Below are 18,231 nucleotides of genomic sequence, written 5' to 3'. Positions count from 1 at the left end.
TTTAAACAAATAAAAAAAATTGCTTTAATAAAATCAGTACACTCACCTTAATCGCCACCAGCACAGTCAGATATTTGCGTTGCTCACCCACCAAAAATGCATTCGAAACTCCATCCAGTTCTCTCTTAATCAAATTCTCAATGTGAACAGGTGGTATATTCTCACCACCGGCTGTAATGATTATCTCCTTAGAACGCCCTGTGATATATACATAACCCTTATCATCAACGTAGCCAATATCACCAGAATGAAGCCAATACTCATCATCAAGCGCTTCCTCGGTCTTTTCTTCGTTGAAAATGTAACCCATGAATACGTGGCGACCGCGTATGCAAATCTATGAAATCGAATCAATATCGAATTGAGATTAAATTAAAACTGTTTACCATTACTTATGCATTGCACTCACCTCACCATGTCCTTTCTCATCCTTGTTGATGAGTTTTGTCTCACAACCGGTTAGCGTTTTTCCAATTGAATTGAGTGGTTGCGTATCGGGTAGGCATAATGTATGACAACCGCCCACTTCAGACATGCCAAATGCATCCAAAATTTTCATATCCAAGCTGAGGAAATATTTTTTTGTCTCGGGTGACATCGGTGCAGCGGCTGTGACAAGTGTGACCACGTGATCGAAACCGAGTGCCTGCTTAACTTTGGACATAACCAATTTTTTAGCGATGTTATAACCAAAACCACCCGAGCCTTTGCTGTGTACGAGTTAAATGTTAAACATTTTTTTGGGCAGCGACAGCACACATTTTGCCATAAAAATATTCTGCCTGGCTAAAAGAAGACCAAAGCACCCGACTCGAAATCATAGAGGAGTCATCTCCCCACATTATCTAAAGAGGTGGACCTATCTGAATAGCAGACAGGCGTCGCACATGGGTAGATTTTAGACATTTAGGCGGCCATAATTGAGTTTCTGAAAGTTGCCACAAATACAAAAAAAAAAAAAAACACCCACAGCTTAAGAATAGACAGGGGAACAATATTCTACCTCTTCCTTCGTATACCTGGCGCTAGCTGTCAAGTAATCGGAATTTAGCTATTTCTGAAACGCGTGTTATGGTTTTTTTTTTTAATCTATGTGAAATCGCATGTCTTAACGTGAATATTTTAAGTTTTAAGACAATTGAATTGAGTAATTGTGATGGATTCTGATATTTCAGGTAAATAGTAACATTATTAATGGTGTTTGTGATTTTTAAAAGTTATAGATTGATAAAGAACCTATTTTATTTATTTATTTTTTTTTTTTTTTTGATTTTTGTTGTTCAAAACCAGTTTTTTCAAGGTTCGATTTGAGCTCAACAGAACAATAATTTTTCTCTAATGATAATTATTGTTATTTTTTAATTTTTCTACATTTGAAAAATTGTATTTTGTTTTTGGAATAGTAAGTAGAAAATTTTTCAGACAACCTGCCATAGCTGCGCAGATAGATCCATTTGGAAGGGTGCTAAGCCTTCATCTTCAGTACGCTTTAGGCATGCTGCGCTAACCATTTAGCTATACAGCGGTGGTTTGTTTGACTGGCAAATTTGCTACTTCTATTCCTTTTTACCAACTATATTTATTCAGTGTTGCGCCATTTGGTGCAAATCACTGATAATTGAAACAAATGAAACAATAATTATTATTAGAAAAAAAATATTGTTCTGGCATTGAGCTCGAATCGAACCTTGAATAATTTATCAAAACAAAAACACCAGTTTTTTTATGTTTCCAAGTCCGTCCAAGTGAAAATTAGTTTTGAACATAGTACTTGGCACAATTAGCTTGCCAACTGCATTAAATTTAGCTGCAGATACTTGCAGATAGGGGGTTAGATAGAGGGTTTGATACACCCTTGTTGCTGTACGACAAGAAAAATAGCCTCACTGCGCAAGTATTTTTTAGTGTTACACATTGTAATATCTATTTTTTTAATATAACCGATTAATTACACAAATTATTATAATTTTTCATTTACTAAACAGTTTTAAGAATACATATAAGCAATGTAATATCTTTGGCCGCCTAAAACTTGAAAATGTACCTATGTGCGTCGGCGCAATAAAGAAACGAAAAATTAATGAATGAGAATGACCCAGGGTGGTGTCCTATCCCCATTTTGTTGACTTTGTACATATCTCAGCCGCCTTTCCCAACAGAAGTACCCAACATAGTTTATTATGCTGGCCAGTGTACTATAACTGCAACGGACCCCGCGCTCGATCAGCTATGCATACGACACTATCACCAAACACATTGTTAACGGCACGCGATTGTTTCGAGCACTTAAACTTCTGCGTTTGGCGTTCGATTATAGTCTCTGCTTATTCACAACGTTTCTGCTTGAATAAACATGCACTCACAATCGCCTCCTAACAACAGAGCCCTAACAAAATTGCCAAATAGGTTGAGAGGAAGACAAAAATACACTGCTGATGATATATTGCGCAATTAGCCAGCTCTTTGTGCCACGTGCAATAAGGTTTTCATATCTACGCAGCATACACTTGCGAAAGTTTCAAGCCAGCCGAAATTCCGCACTCAGAACTGCTAAGAGATGTCTGTTTATGAGGTTTGATCTACGTACCTATAGATGCCTGACTACATCTTTAGAGTTTTAAACTTCAATAGCTAATCAGACAGTGAAACATTCCGTTAAACGTACGAAACCCGATTGATTGCAGAGTGACTTATGAACTACCGCATTACTGTCATTATATTAGCTGCTGTTTTTGTATTAATTAAAAGTAATTACTCAACGCCTGATCGTTAAACGCCATTCAAGTTAGGGGATAAACGGTCGTTAGTCTACTAGCCAGGCAGAATAACAAACGACCAGACAACGTCATTTAAGCAAGTAAATTACATTTACGTGTTAGACATTAGACAAGTGAATGTAAAAACATAAACAAACAAAAATCATACTCACCCATTTGTTTCCATATAGTGACGTAGTGTTACACCTTTGGCCCAACTGGCTAGCATCTTCTTTATACTTCCATTTGATGTGCCGATGGCTACCATACGTTCCTGGAATTTTTCATAGACACGTGGCACACCCATAAATCGTGTGGGACGCGCATCTTGCAATGTCTTCACTAATGTACCCTTCAGCGCATCCTTGTCAGCAAAATAGATGCAGCCAGCTATTGAAGCTACTGTGTAAATATCCACTGTCTGTGCAGCCACATGGGACAAAGGCAAATATGAAACGACAACCTCAGAGCCAGGGGTTACATTACTCAGTGTCTTGGTAATGGAACGAGTATTGAAGTAAATATTGTCGTGGCTAAGCATCACACCTTTTGGCATGCCCACCGTACCAGACTATTTTTGTTGACGAGAAAGGAAATGAAAAAAAATGATTAGCTGGGATGCTTGCCTTTTGGAGAGCAGAAGATGTTGTGTCAAAAAGCAACAACTCGATGAAGCAATGAATTATAAGCGCAGTAGAGTAAAAACACGTTGCTTTTTAGAGGTTAGCTAGCGTTTTCCAACCTACCACAACTAATTACTTACAGTATACACCAGACAGCAACATTGGTTAATGGCAATATTCTCCAAACGCTTTTTGTATTCTTCTTCCACCTCTGCAACTACCATCGCCTCAATCTCAGACCACTATATTAAGTTAAGCAAAGTCGTTCAAATTAGTTGGTATTTAAGAAATTTTTAAATTAAATTTAACACTCACCCTGTAATAGCCATCTTCTTTCTTCATATACGGCTCATATGGTTCTTGTATTTGAATAGCTGCTTTCAGATGTGGCAGCCTATCTTTAATCGCTTTAATCTTATCCATTTGCTTGGATTCATCGACCACCACAATTTGTGCACGCGAATTCTCCAAAACATGATAGCAAGCCTCCGCCGAGTTGGTTGTGTAAATGCCAGCGATAATTCCACCTGCGTGTATGGCACCCATGGCTGAGTAAAACCATTCAACACAATTAAAGGATAACACGCCCACAGAGTGGTGTGGTTCGAGTCCAAGTTTAATGAACGCTTTAGCTATTTGATGCACTTTCTGTTCATATTGTCTGCAAATAGATAAATAAATTTGGAAAGAGGAAAATGTAAAGTTAGTCATTCAAATGGTGAGAAAATTGTTTCAGTCTTAAGGCAGTGAAGCGTAAAAATATGGCGACAAATGGAAACAAAGATTTAATGTTGGCATGAATTTATGAAAAGGCGGAAATAAATAGTTTCAATTCAGGCGTACAAAGTGTAGAAGGTGTTAGCGGCGACGCTTAGTGTCACATAGTTGGCACATTTCGTGAATTGTGTTGAAAAATGAAAAGCAGCCGATTTGGATTTTGTCACATTTGGCTGTAGTGCCAAGAAAAAAGTGTGTGAAAGTGATTTTTGGAAGGCACACCAATAAAGAGATTTATGTGTGGAAAACCTAAGCTTGAAAATATCTAGTTCAGAAGTACAATACTTTTACTGCGAACCAAACTAATCATGGGACCTACGATGAGGTCGCCTTGATGCTAGACTTCTGAGCAAATTGTCATGTATACTTAGCTAAAAAAGGAGCGTATGATTTGAGAAAATGTGCCAAAGTATGCTTAATTGGGAAATTTTAAAAGTACTATGAAAGACGGTCATTTTGAAACACCATATTCTGAGGGCACGGGCAAGTTTTAGAAGTGGGATAGTTACTAGTTTAGATTTGGTTGAGAGGTCAGCATGAAGGTCCGTTGTGATACCATATAAAATAGCGGCGATGTAAGCTTTAGCTTTTTAGAGAACCGTTGCATGAAATGTTTCTATTAGAGCTCACGATTTTTTCTCGAACACAAGCGAGATTTTTGAGATCCGAGAAATCGAGAACTCGACTTCTCGCGAGATTCTCATGTCTCGAAGTAGTCGTAAATCACGCGAGCTTCTCGACATTCTTTCTTAATCGCTGTATGGACAGTATTTATCGACTTGGTTTTTTTACTTGTGACTTTTTTGTTGATTATATTGACCCAATGACATTTAACTCAAAATTATACATATTATAAATAAAATTTTGTTCGCAATATATTATTTTTCAACGAGAAATCAAGAACACGGCTTCTCACGAGATTCTCGAATAACTCGTAATACTCGCGATTGTCTCGACTTTCAATTCAGTCGCTGCATTGGCAATTTTCTACATTTCGGGATTTTTTACTTGTAGTTTTGCGGACATTTTGGCTTGTGCTCCAGAAGAAATCGTAAGCTCTATATAAAACAGCCAATGAATCGATTAAGTTGAATGTCGAGATTCGAATCGTAAGCTCTAGTTTCTATGACTCTACCTCGGCATGCATCTGCAGCAGGAGGGGTTTTCCAGTTTAGACAGTGGCCCATCATGAGCTTTCGGGAACCCACTTCCGTCCAAATAGGTCGGGATATCCCGTATTCCATTCAGCCATTTTTATTGGGTTCAGTTGTGCCCATGCGCTAGGAGGTTCGCGGGATAGCTGCCAGGTATATTGTTGTGTCCCGCAAGCCATATGATATTAATATTAAATAGATTCGACGCAACCGCAAACCGAAGGGATGGCAGTTTTGAAGCTTGCACAGGGGGAAGTTGTTGGCACACAATAGCCTGTCTTGTCCGGAATGAAGTAAAGTTTGGTAAGAATGCTGTAATGCCATAGGTGGGGAAGCACATAACCCAACCAAGCCTGCTCAGTGACCAGCCTACAGCTGATTTGCCCGCAATATCCACCGGATGTATGTTTCAATGCCAAATTTTTCTAAGAGCGCCACTGATATCAAACAGCGATTTAAGTTGTACTAAAATGCATATTTAAGTAATATTAATAAGTAATATAACGAGGCGTTTTGAAATTGGGAATCTTGAATATCCTCGTAAAAAAAGCAGCTCCGTTTTTCCAGGGTTGATTGCCAGTCCGTACGACTCAGCCTATCAAGTCAACATATCCAAATAGCTCTGCAAAACAGCGCACACGGTGTCCATAAATTTACATCTGACAATAATTTTCAGGTCATCAGCATGGACTGCAACCTCGCAGCCAACGCCATTTAGCTCCAAGGGAAGCTCCTTTACCATCACAGCCCAGAGTAGAGGAGATAATAAACCCCCCGTAAAAAAGAAATAATTAGCTCCTTTTTTCCGGGGTTGATTGCAAGTCCGTATGACACAGCCTACCTAGTAGGGTGAGTCGATTTGTATGGACGAAATTTAACCTATATCGCGCCATCGATTTTTCGATAGGATTTTGGCTCAGGAAAAAAAGTTCCACTAAGCATACGCAAAAAAATAATTTTCGAGCCTGCGAAATTTCATTTTCTTTACTTTTTTCCCGACTTTGATTTGTAAGGTTTTTTTCATAACCTACTAAAAAAGTTTCATATGTATACCCCGTACAACTAGGGTTGCCAGATTTTTATTTCGGGTTCCCGGGACATTTGAAAAATAACAAACACCTATATATTTGTATGGGTTGCTCATTCGGCGAAATAATTTTTAGATAGAATTAAACCTTTTAAACTAATTTATTCATAACAAATATTTTTATGAAACAGGCTAACAATTAATACGTTTACTCTGTTTAACGCAAATTCAATATTCTATAGATTCATTTTCCAAACGTTATTTTAAAACACAACACTTGCCTTGCAAAGTGAATATTTAGGTGTGCGAAATGTCAAACATTGACAGAACCACAGTAGGAATGAATTTTTCTTCTTTACAGAGTTGCATGCAATATGCTAATGAGCTGAATACAATCGAAGCCGCAAATATGGCCATGTTTCGTAGCAGATTAGAATTGATTAATTTTGATATTGTGCAAATGCCGGGACAGCCTTTCCCGGCGGGAAACTTTAAAATTTGTGAAAAATATGGGATGTCCCGGCCAATACGGGACGTTGTCTATAACAATTTTTTGAAAAAAAAACATGAAAATACATGGTATACATGAAAATTTTATAATCAAATGAAATTTTTTTTTAATTATAGTGTTTTTGGCGACCTTTTTGTTCTTTAATTTATTTTGTTTTTCCGGCTTTAGGTCCTGGCTGAATAAAACCACAAATTTTGTTTTTCAACCGATATATTTCGGTTGATCAGCGGTAACCGTCTTCAGGGCGACTGTTGACAAATACAAAAAACATTAACAAATTAAAAATCAAAATTAACAAAATATTTTTTTACCAAAAATATTTTCTACAAAAAACAATATTTAATTCACATACATTTTTAACACGTCTGCACTATCTGTTTGTAACTAAGTGTTTGTATAAGTACGCGCAGTTTACAGTGTCAGCTTTGTAGTTAAGAGTAAAGCGCTTTGTGTATTGTTGTTCCTGTTCGAGGATTTCTCTTTTATTATTTTCAATAAAACAGAAATATTTTGGAAAAAAAAATTTTGTTAAGTTTGATTTTTAATTTGTTAATATTTTTTATAATTGTCAACAGTCGCCCTAAAGACGGTTACCATGGAGTAACCGAAATATATCGGTTACAAAACAAAATTTGTGGTTTTATTCACCCAGGACCTACAGCCGGAAAAACAAAACAAATTGAAAATTTTTTAGTAGGTCATGAAAAAACCTTAAAAATCAAAGTCGAAAAAAGTCAAAAAAATCAAATTTCGCAGGCTCGAAAATTATTTTTTTGGGTATGAGTAGTGGAACTTTTTTTCCTGAGCCCAAATCCTATCGCAAAATCGATGGCGCGACATCGGTTAATAAATCGACCCAGTCTACTACCCAGTCAACACATCTAGATAGCCCTGCAAAACATCGCTCATGGTATCCATAAATTTACATCTGACAATAATTTCCAGGTCATCAGCATGGACTACCAACTGGCAGCTACGGCCTTTTAGCTCAAAGGAAAGCTCCTTTACCACCACAGCCCAGACTAGAGAAGATAACAAACCCCCTGTGGCGTGCTTTGCATATTTTTTTCTCTAGACAGTGGCCCCAAGTCAGCCAGGAAATTTGCTCCAAGCAGGACATTGTTAAATGCTCTTTCAAGAAAGGCGCCAAGGAACAATTCTTAATTCTCAATTTACTTTAGAATCGAAAGGAGAGCAGTTTCCGTTCACCTGACCTTACAATAACCACGGAGATTTGTATGACCTAAAAGAATTGACAGCCTACACAAGTTGGATTGTTCGCAGGGGGTGACAGGCATTTATGCAGGTCCAACAATTGCCGGCGGTGCAGGTAAAAGATCCTGTGTAATTTAATAACAATAAATAAAAATTCGATTTTAGTACCTGTAAAGTAACAACGTACTGTCCAGCGCCAGAGATATTTGAAAAAAATATGTGAAAACCGTGATAACTTAAGAATCAATTGAATTCAAAACACTTATTTCAATTCAAGGAACTCACATGCAAACTGTCAGACTTTCCCTGCACGAAACATATCATACTCACTTGTAGGAAACTGTCGTATATTCCTTCTTTTCGTTTTTTGTGCGCAAAGCTGGATATTCGCCATAATTGTTCACGGTGCGTTTCAATATTCCGGGTATAGAAACTGGCTCCTCCGCGCCCAGACCATCTGATGCCTTACGAATTTTCACGGCTTTTGTAGGATCGGTGGTGCGGTATGATTCGGCAGGCAGCAATCGATTTGGACCAGGCCGGTTATATAAAGTCTCCCATGTGGCCATAATTAAGACGATGAAATTTGGTAAACTAAATGTAAATGAAAAGAAGTTAAAAAACAAAATTATTTTTGAAAATTAAGATCTGCAAAATTTATGCATGCTATAATCTACTAAATTTACATGTGTTCATATGTATAAGCCTCTTATAATATTGCATGTACTTTGATATGTATTTACGTATGTGTTAATTGTTATTATTAAAAAAAAATTTATATTATATTTATAATCACTTAATATTTTCACTCCAAAATACATAGTACTAAGTTCTCATCATGTAGTAACCTTTGACTTCTCTCTCATGATCATAAACGGACTTTAGTAAAAATAAATGAACGACCACAATCACCTGATATTCTATTTTTAACAACTCATTTAACACTTTGTTATTATACATTTTTTAATTATACTATATTAGAACATACATATGTACATACATAAATAAATACTAACTAATTAATAATCCGTTTACACTTTATTGTGACTCTTAATATTTACGATCGTGATTTGATCGCTAAAATTGTCCCATCAATCTTTCAAGCTAGCTTTCCTTATCGTTAAAATAATTTATAATCATTTAAAAATAGTAGTTATGAGAAATAAAATAGTTTGAATCGAGCGATAATAAATGTGAAGATTTAAACTCGAAGTAATCTAGCAAATCTAAATTGCAGTACTACAGCCGGCTTAGGGGTTTATCACAATGGCTACCACACTGACATAACGAAAATACTGTAGAGTGGTGATCTGGAAAAGGTTCCTTATCAACTTTGAAGAATAAGGCTTATCGGTCATTTGCTTTAATGTTGTCTCAAAAAAACACACATCCTAGGCACTACGAGTAGTACTCGCAGCTCATGTCGTAATTCAGCGCATTGTGCAGACCTAAACACCAACTTGTGGCGTTCTTTGATACCTTGCTCGAAGTGTCGTTATCACTATATGGGACGGAATTTTTTCAAATTAACGACGACAGATCGGTTTCATCCGAAACATGTCGTTGTTGGACCATGAGTCTGCCGAAAAAATATATTTTTCGAATACCGCAACGAGATGGTAATACTTGCAATACCGTCCATAATTCCAAACCGTACATCAGTACAACAAGTGAGACGACGATAGGAAGATACAATGTCTGAAGCTTCATTTGATTTTGAGTGCCAACAGAAATACTACCTTTATACAGTTCTTCTATCTACGGGTGTATTTCGAAATCGCATAAGTAGATCACTAAAGTTCCCAATTTTAGAAAAACAATAAACATATTTTCAAAATTGGCTACGCCATATGTTTTATTGACAAACTGAGATCCAGTTTGTACTTTAACTATACTTGTATAATTTAGAAAGAAAAAATATAAACTAATTTTAGTTTGTGATAGGTGGGACAATCACATTGAGAGCATATATATATAAATACCGGTTTCAAACAGCCAGAAAACCGCTTTGATGAATCAACCCAAAAGCGTAAAAACGGTTCAAACCGCTAAACCGAACCGATCACATATTTCAGCCGGATCACGTCAATGGTAATTATTTAATAATATTTCTGTGGTAAGCAGACAAATTTTTTATTAGGTAAGTAAGGTATTTATCAAAATATAAATTCTAGATAATATTTCTCGCTCTTATCAGTAAATCCCAGAAAGTTAAAATAAGAAAATAACCACAAGAGATTTCAGCGCAACCATCGTTGTCACGCAAATTAGCTCGCACCTGTGTAATCATCAGTGAACGAATAAGAGTAGGAAAATTAAAGCTAATCAAACCAATTGCAACAAAAAGTATTAACACATGCGGTTCATTAAAAAAAAAACTAAGGAAGCAAACCGAGATATATTTAGTAAAAGTGTAGAAAATGAAGAAACAACTTTCCAACTACGCTTGTGCTATAAACGAAAATCTACAGCAACAAGTAAGGAAGGTTAAGTTCGGGTGTAACCGAACATTACATACTCAGCTGCCAAATTACAGCTTGCAAAACTTTTAAATTACCTTCTTTTAAAAGTGGGCGGTGCCAGGCCCATTGTTAACAATTTTAATAATTTTCTATTCTGTGTCATAAGGTCAACGCACCTACCAAGTTTCATCGCTTTAGCCGCCTTTGGTAATGAATTATCGCACATTTTCAGTTTTTCGAAATTTTGTTTATCGGAAAAGTGTGCGTGGGCATAGTCCGATTTCGTTCATTTTGAATAGCGATCAGTGATGAGTGCCCTAGAACCTTACAAACGAAATTTCATTAAGATACCTCAAAATATACTCAAGTTATCGAGTTTACGGACAGAGGGACGGACGTACGGACATGGCTAAATGTATTTCTTTTTTCGCCCAGATCATTTTGATATATCGATGTCTATATCTATCTCGATTAGTTTATGCCGTTACGGGGTACTGTTATGCGAACAAAATTAATATACTCTGTGAGCTCTGCTCAGCTGAGTATAAAAATAAAAACTGCAACACACATACATATTTATGAATTTTATTTATAGAAAGAAAACATTCAGCACAAACTGAAAACATTAAAAAAGCTAGGTCACGGCAAGTTCTAAAATTGGAAAGAGCTGGATTAGCGCTCTTATTGGAAGTCACGTGGCTAGCGATCAGTAAATATGTTTGTAAGAACGAGTTCCTCTGGTGCATTTCACCTGCTGCCAACATTTGATCGTAAAAAGAGCGAAGAATTTATCGTTAATATATTTTGTAGGTTGTTGTATTTGTTGTTCGTAATCTATGTACATATCTCTTTAATGTTATCTCTTCTCAAGATGTGTATATACAACAATATGACACTCTTAACTTGTTTAGCTCTCAAAGAGAAGATACATTTTATTTATTCACCGATTTTTTTTTTTTTTTTTTTTTTGTTTGAATTAGTTTTTATTTATGTATTTTGTTAATTTTTTTTTTTTTGGCATCAGCCGCCAATTAACTGTCACTTTGATGATAAGCTTATAGTTTTTTTCGTTTTCCTCAAAACAACTTTTTCTTTTCTGGACTATGCACTTTGTGAGATTTTTGATGTTGTTGTTGTTGTTGTAGCAATGCTCGCCCCACCTAATAGCCGCGACCGATCACAAATTGTCATCAATATCCTCTAACGGGAGTCCAAGGAAACTTGCCGTTTCAACAGGGGTGGACCATAAGGAAAGGGGTGTTAGAGGCGTTGGTTCCACATTACAATTAAAGAGATGGTTGGTGTCATGTGGGGACACATTGCAAGCAGGGCATACATTTTGTATGTCGGGGTTGATTCTGGATAGGTAAGAGTTTAACCTGTTACAGTATCCAGAACGAAGTTGAGCAAGAGTGACACGCGTTTCCCTGGGGAGTATGCGTTCCTCTTCTGCGAGTTATGGATATTTTTCTTCAAGTACTGGATTAACCGGGCAATTCCCGACATAAAGGTCCGACGCCTGTCTATGGAGTTCACCAAGGACCTGCTTGTGTTTTCCCGCTTCATACGGCTGGGTTCTCAGTTGCCGTATTTCCTCAAAATGCTTACGGAGATGACTCCTTAGGCCCCTAGGCGGTGCTGGTTCGTCAATCAGATGTCTGTTGGGATGCCCAGGTTTCTGGGTATTCAACAGAAACTGTTTGGTCAGCATCTCATTTCTCTCCCTGATGGGGAGTATTCTCGCCTCATTATGCAGATGGTGTTCTGGGGACATAAGAAGACAGCCCGTGGCGATTCTGAGAGCAGTATTTTGGCAGGCCTGTAGTTTCTTCCAGTGGGTGGTTTTTAGGCTTGGCGACCATATGGGTGACGCGTAGCACGTAATCGGCTGGCTAATTGCTTTGTATGTGGTCAAGAGCGTTTCTTTATCTTTTCCCCAGGTACTGCCAGCAAGGGATTTGAGGATTTTATTACGGCTCTGAATTCTTGGAACAATTGCGGTTGCGTGCGCACCAAAATGTAGATCCTGATCAAACGTCACACCCAAGATTTTGGGGTGTAGGACAGTCGGTAGCGTAGTGCCATCGACGTGGATGTTCAATATGGTCGACATTTGGGGCGTCCATGTTGTAAATAAGGTCGCGGAAGATTTAGTCGGTGACAATGACAGGTTTCGCGAGGCGAAAAAACTGGAGAGATTTAAAGAATCTTTTTAGGACGGTCATACTCTGTTCAGTGTGTCTCGTGCAAGGGATGGTTGCATCGGACAGGTTGTTCTGTGCTTGATCCCAAAACCCGACGTCCACGTAACTTTTATAAATCTTTTGTGGCTCCTTGCTTCTCACGCCCAAGGGCGTCCCGTAGTCTACGCCTAAGCGTATCCCCACTACCTTCCAGCAGCTTCGCTGCTCAGCAAGCCACAACAAGTACCCGCTGCTGCTCGCGCCCCACGGCGCCAACAACTCAAACAGCTGATACCACTCATAACTACTACCTTCGTAGTAGAGCTGGTAGCAATGCTGAGCATCAGCCCCTGCCCCCGTCTTCTTCTCCTCCCCTCTTTTCTGGCAGCAATCGTGCAGGTCAGGGAAACAGACTCTTAGTCCCTGCCTCCGTTTGCACCGTCTGCCAGCACAGAATATATAGGTTTGCGACATCCGCTCAATGCAGCTCCTGCCTTGGGTGGTGCCACTTTCCTAGATGTTCTGGTCTCCGCGACGGCAACCCCTCGACGGGTTTCATCGCGCCATGTTGCCAGGTCGCAAACCCAAATCATCCGGGTACCCCAATGCTTGCCCAAGGGCGCCCAGTCCCAAGGCCACAACAGCAATTGCGTCCTGGCCTTCCACAACCTAGGCGTAGTCACCCCTCACTTACCCCTAGAGTGGCGGCGTCACCCCTCATGCATGAGATTTTTGATCGCCCCGTACAATTCAACTTTAATTATTAAAGCATTTGCTCACCCAAATCTGTTTTTTTAATTACTTAATAAACAATTTTTAATTATGCTCTTCTTTTTTCTTAGTAAAATTTTGATAAGAAAGAAGAATTTTATACTGTAGCTATTAATTAATTGGCAACAAAGTACAAATGTAGACAATTTCGTTTGGGGTAATGTGCTTGATTTAGTTTTTTGTCGGTTCATGGGTCATCTGCGTAAGTTGGTATGTTATTAAATCGAAATTATAAAGTTTGATAACCTCTTATAAGAAACAGAAAAGTCGTTGCTTAAGCAGGAGACATTTTGTAAATACTGCCAATTATGACTGTTCTATTAAATTGGAGATCCACAATGTTGGATTATTTAAAACAAATATTTGTTTAAAAGAGGAGCTCCCACAAAGGTTGAGTCAATGGAAATTATCTAAATCATTTCATTTCTCTCTGACTAGTATCAGTAACCTTTGGTAGCGGAGCGTGTCTTAATCATAAAGGGTAAAGCACTGCGCAATCCATATCATTCTCCACTATCTTTTGGGAAAAGCTCATGACTTTCGCTTACTTTGGTGGCAATTAAATATTTTAATTGCAGATTAGGAAGTTTTGTGTGTAAAATAACAGCGTTTTCTAGTATCAAATTTTATTTTACTTGCCATTGCTCATTCAAGACCTTTGCTTGTGATCTGGGCTTACACGGCCGTCTTAAGATCAATATTAGCGGATGCGATGATTATATAGTGACCAGACTTGCGCTGATATATTTGGCTTACCGCGGTTTTATTCGACAGATACATTAAACTTGATATTTGAACAGTTATTTTTGAACTTTCACCAATGTATAACCGAAAAGACGATCCTACTCAAGGAATTTAATACTGGACTGTTCAAAGCGATGGCCGTTGAATTTTTCAAGGATCAATCTTTCAACATTAACAAGAAGAGGAAAGAGTAAAGTAGATTCAACAACTCCCTGGGTACTCCGGTACAAACGGAGAATAACTCTTGCCAATAAGTGCAACTTTGGACTGTGGAGGCAAATGAAAAGTAGTCCTTTCTCGACGAATGAAAATCACGCTCTACAAGTCGCTACCACAAAGACGCTCCGCCGGAGAAATATTTCAGTCGACACCCCAGTTTAGACGCGGGTAAAGAAGGAGACCTCTACTGAGTTGTGAGAAGCAAGTGAATTATAGTTGACGTGGCTTGTAGCAAAACAGCCAAAATCGCGTGGACGGTTAAGCGCCAATAAATAGTGATGATGACCTGAGTACCTACTAAGGCATCGAGCCCCGGGAGACGCGATCGCGACTTTCGGGACTCCTGAGCTAGTATTACATTCGGAAATCCTTTAAAATTCCGGGATTTTCTCGGATCTCATAATATAATTTAAAAAAAAAACTTTAGTTGATGAGAGTTGTCCGTGGTTTTTATTTTTGTAATTTCCAATTTTAATTGCAGTAAATCCTGTATTAATAAATTACAAGTTTTTTTTTTTTTTTATGAACCTAGAAGGGAATTTTTGCAGTGTCATGGGTTACAAGCCTGTGTTACAAGTTTAGATCTAGCCTTTCAGATTATACTTTAGATGCAATAATATTTTTCGATATTTTTTAGAATAACAAAGTATTTCGAGTTGGCTTAAACTTTATATGTACATACATACATATATAACACATGTACTAAGGTGTACAGCACAAATGAATTATTTTTTCTTGAAACGAAACTCATTTTTTTTTTTAATATTTGTTTTTAATTCTTTTTAAAACATTGAACTAAAATACATTTTTTTTTTTTTTTGTTAAACTACTCAAGTGTGTATGTCACATATTAATTTTTGAACCAAAATCATGCGCAGCAGATTTTGAAGAATCCTATAATATGCGGGGATTATCATTTTCAAATCTCGAAGTCTATTTTGTTATCGATCGCGTACACACAGCAACCAAGCATTTAAGATGAAAAAGATATGTCCAATAAAGACAAAATTGCAGTGTTGCAGCCAAGGGTTAACAAACATTTGATAAAAAAAATTGTTGACAAAATCTCAAAAACACGTGCTTCATACTTTTGACGTAGGAACAAATATACGAAAGAAACCCCCAAAAGAGAGCAAAGCGGACAATATTCTACGTTTACCTGATTGCTTATGTTAATGGCCAAAATATGCTGAGTAAGCCAAATCAATATGTAAACAAATTAAAGATACCTACATATATACATATATATGTAAAATGTCTCTATGATTGCGACCTTTTTTATTCTTATCTTAGAAAAATTTTATAAAACTTGAAAGTTGCAATCTACATATCTACATACGTTCATTCGTTCATATGCTTAATCGCACTTGAGTAATATTTTCATAGAAATCATGCATTTTTCTTTTACCAAAGTGAAAGCTTTTATTGCATTGCACTAAACATGTACGTATGTAAGTATATACTTATGTTTGTCTGTATGTACAATATTTATGTTCATATGCAAGTACCTGAGTAGGTTACTGACCTTGTGGTTTACTACGTTAACGCTGATATATTAAAAAGAGTTTTTAGTTGCTTTTCACCAAAATTCTTAAAACTGACTTATTGACTATTTGACATTTATTATGTTTCTGTATAGAAATTTTGATCGTTCTTTTCACTTTCGTATATCGATCAAACAGGTTCTTGAAATTGTTGACACTTTTTAACTATTTTTTTATAATAATTCTATCGCATACCAATAAAAATGAAATAGCCAGCAATAAAATCCAACTTACACAGCAACAATTATTTAAAATGTTGTTAATAAATGCCAGAAAAAAAAACACAAAATTTAGTCAGAGTACAGTCTTCTGCGCACACGCGATAATGAACAAACTCTCTCTTACAAGTCCCAAAATTAGACTGATACCGCTAACTGTCCACTGGCCGGAAACCTAACAAAACTCCAAATGATTGCTAACGGCAAATGGGGAGAGTATTGTGCATATGTATGTTTGTATGTATGCATGTACCCATGGCTACGTCAATTTTCGAGATCGTACAGAAAATATTAACATTGCCGGCACGATCACCCCATAAAAACAACTACGAACAGACTTACACTCATAAGTATGTATATGCGAACGTCAAATAAGAAAATATGTATAGAGACCCCCGATCATGCATGGGAAAGGCAAGAAACGATCTCCAAATACCAATTTCTCGCATACTCAATTTCCCAGCGGTGTACATGCATATTGTGGAATTGGTTACAAATTTAGTATTTTGTATCCGGTATACTTGAATGAGTCGGCCAAAACTTAGCTTAGCTAAGGCATTATATATACACAGAAAACAGACAATTATATGCCGGCTTTTGAAATGATGAAATTCTCTGTGATAAGCAATTTGACAAAATCTTAGTACCTACATTTTTATTAAATTTTGAACAAAAAACTTGAAATGTCCGTTATATTTCGTCAATCGTTCATGTAGTCATTACATGCTAAATTATGAGGTGAGTATTAGACTGATTTGGTCCCTATTAGGGAATACGATCACGGAATCCCGGCACCCCGGTGTTTTCAAATTCCCTAAAAACCAGTGACATTAATCCCGGGGTCGTTGAGAATAGTATTTAAGTTAATATTGGTTAAGATTTTTGAGATATTCGGGTCTAAAATAGAGAGAACACCTTATTCCAAATAAATTTTGTAACTAGAAAATCTTCAAGGCAAAGATGACTTGATACGAAATTCTCTCATTTTTTGCGCTCTTACGAGGGATTTATCTCAAGTTTGAGCTGGCAACAATCACAGATAAATCCCTCGCGCCAGCTGAAGCGGGTGCCAGAACAAAAAAATGTGCCAGCTAAAATGAAAAACGGGCCAAAAACTTCGGTAAACGTTAGTTTGACCTACACCTGTAGAAATGCGTTCAAAAATTATGGGAAAAAGGATAAAAATACTTGTTTTAGTTTAAATATTATTAGTTCTAAGGCGGAGGGTAAATATTATTTCCCATTCAAAAGTTATCACTAAAAACAGGTTTGGTAATTATGAAGTCCCGATGCAAGCAGTCCATTTCGATCACAGAACCTGGAACGTCAGTCATGTAGGATGAGCCCTATCCATTAAATGATGTTAACTATTATATCATAGGTCCGATTTACTGAAATTTAAAATGAATATATGGTTTTCACTGTGAGTTAAATACGTTACAATATTTGACTAATTAATTTAATCAAAATGTAAATTTTACTTATATTTGCCTCTAACTAGTCGTATTATTGTAAGATAAGTTTAAAGAAATTAGTATTTTACGACTATCACTTTATTAAATGATTGAAACTATAATCGCCGAAATGTATGTCAAAAATCCCCATATTCAGATCTACTCATTTTTATTTGGAGTGGCATGATTGACAAATGTTATAAAAAAATGTGCATTTTGACAGCGCTCTCTCGAAACAAAGAGTTGCAAATCCATTCCCCGATACTTCTAGTTTTTGATATATTCAAACCTAAAAGTACAAATAACAAGTTTTAGGTACATTTGCGGTCGTGTCACTTTCCGAGTTTGTTTTAAATGTAATTCCACCCGAAAATATCCACTTTTTTGAAAATTATTTGCGAGTTTTTAAAAAATCTTTTTTTTTTTTTTGTTATTCGGAATAATCGTCTAAATGTTAAACCGCTGGTACAAAAAGTATGTTTCATGCTGAAGATGTGTGTTTGCAAACGTTATTTATATACATACATTTGTTTGTTTTTCTGTTTTCAAATGCAAAATAAACATATGAACTAG

The 18,231-nt window shown here is 36.9% G+C and overlaps 2 protein-coding genes across 5 annotated transcripts in view; one reads left to right on the top strand and one right to left on the bottom strand.

Annotated features, from left to right (window-relative positions):
* Window positions 1-18,231, top strand: part of rk (rickets) — a 667,150-nt gene that overhangs the window by 452,871 nt on the left and 196,048 nt on the right. The window lies entirely within an intron of this gene.
* bgm (bubblegum) overlaps window positions 1-18,231 on the bottom strand; it is a 49,974-nt gene that overhangs the window by 1,070 nt on the left and 30,673 nt on the right. The window contains exons 1-7 of one of the 3 annotated variants that reach the window (XM_067764087.1): window positions 16,221-16,378; window positions 8,394-8,657; window positions 3,695-4,040; window positions 3,520-3,621; window positions 2,930-3,327; window positions 410-710; window positions 47-337 (exon numbers count right to left, since the gene is read on the bottom strand). In XM_067764087.1, coding sequence (XP_067620188.1) covers window positions 47-337; window positions 410-710; window positions 2,930-3,327; window positions 3,520-3,621; window positions 3,695-4,040; window positions 8,394-8,632 — 1,677 coding nt within the window. In that variant the 5' untranslated portion in view covers window positions 8,633-8,657; window positions 16,221-16,378. Of the gene's footprint in view, window positions 1-46; window positions 338-409; window positions 711-2,929; window positions 3,328-3,519; window positions 3,622-3,694; window positions 4,041-8,393; window positions 8,658-15,967; window positions 16,200-16,220; window positions 16,379-18,231 lie in introns of those variants that run through there. The other 2 variants (XM_067764089.1, XM_067764088.1) reach the window with 2 other exon arrangements.

Source organism: Eurosta solidaginis, chromosome 2, assembly GCF_040869045.1.
Source record: "Eurosta solidaginis isolate ZX-2024a chromosome 2, ASM4086904v1, whole genome shotgun sequence".
NCBI classification, from domain to species: domain Eukaryota; kingdom Metazoa; phylum Arthropoda; class Insecta; order Diptera; family Tephritidae; genus Eurosta; species Eurosta solidaginis.
This window is presented reverse-complemented; position numbering and strand designations above follow the sequence as displayed.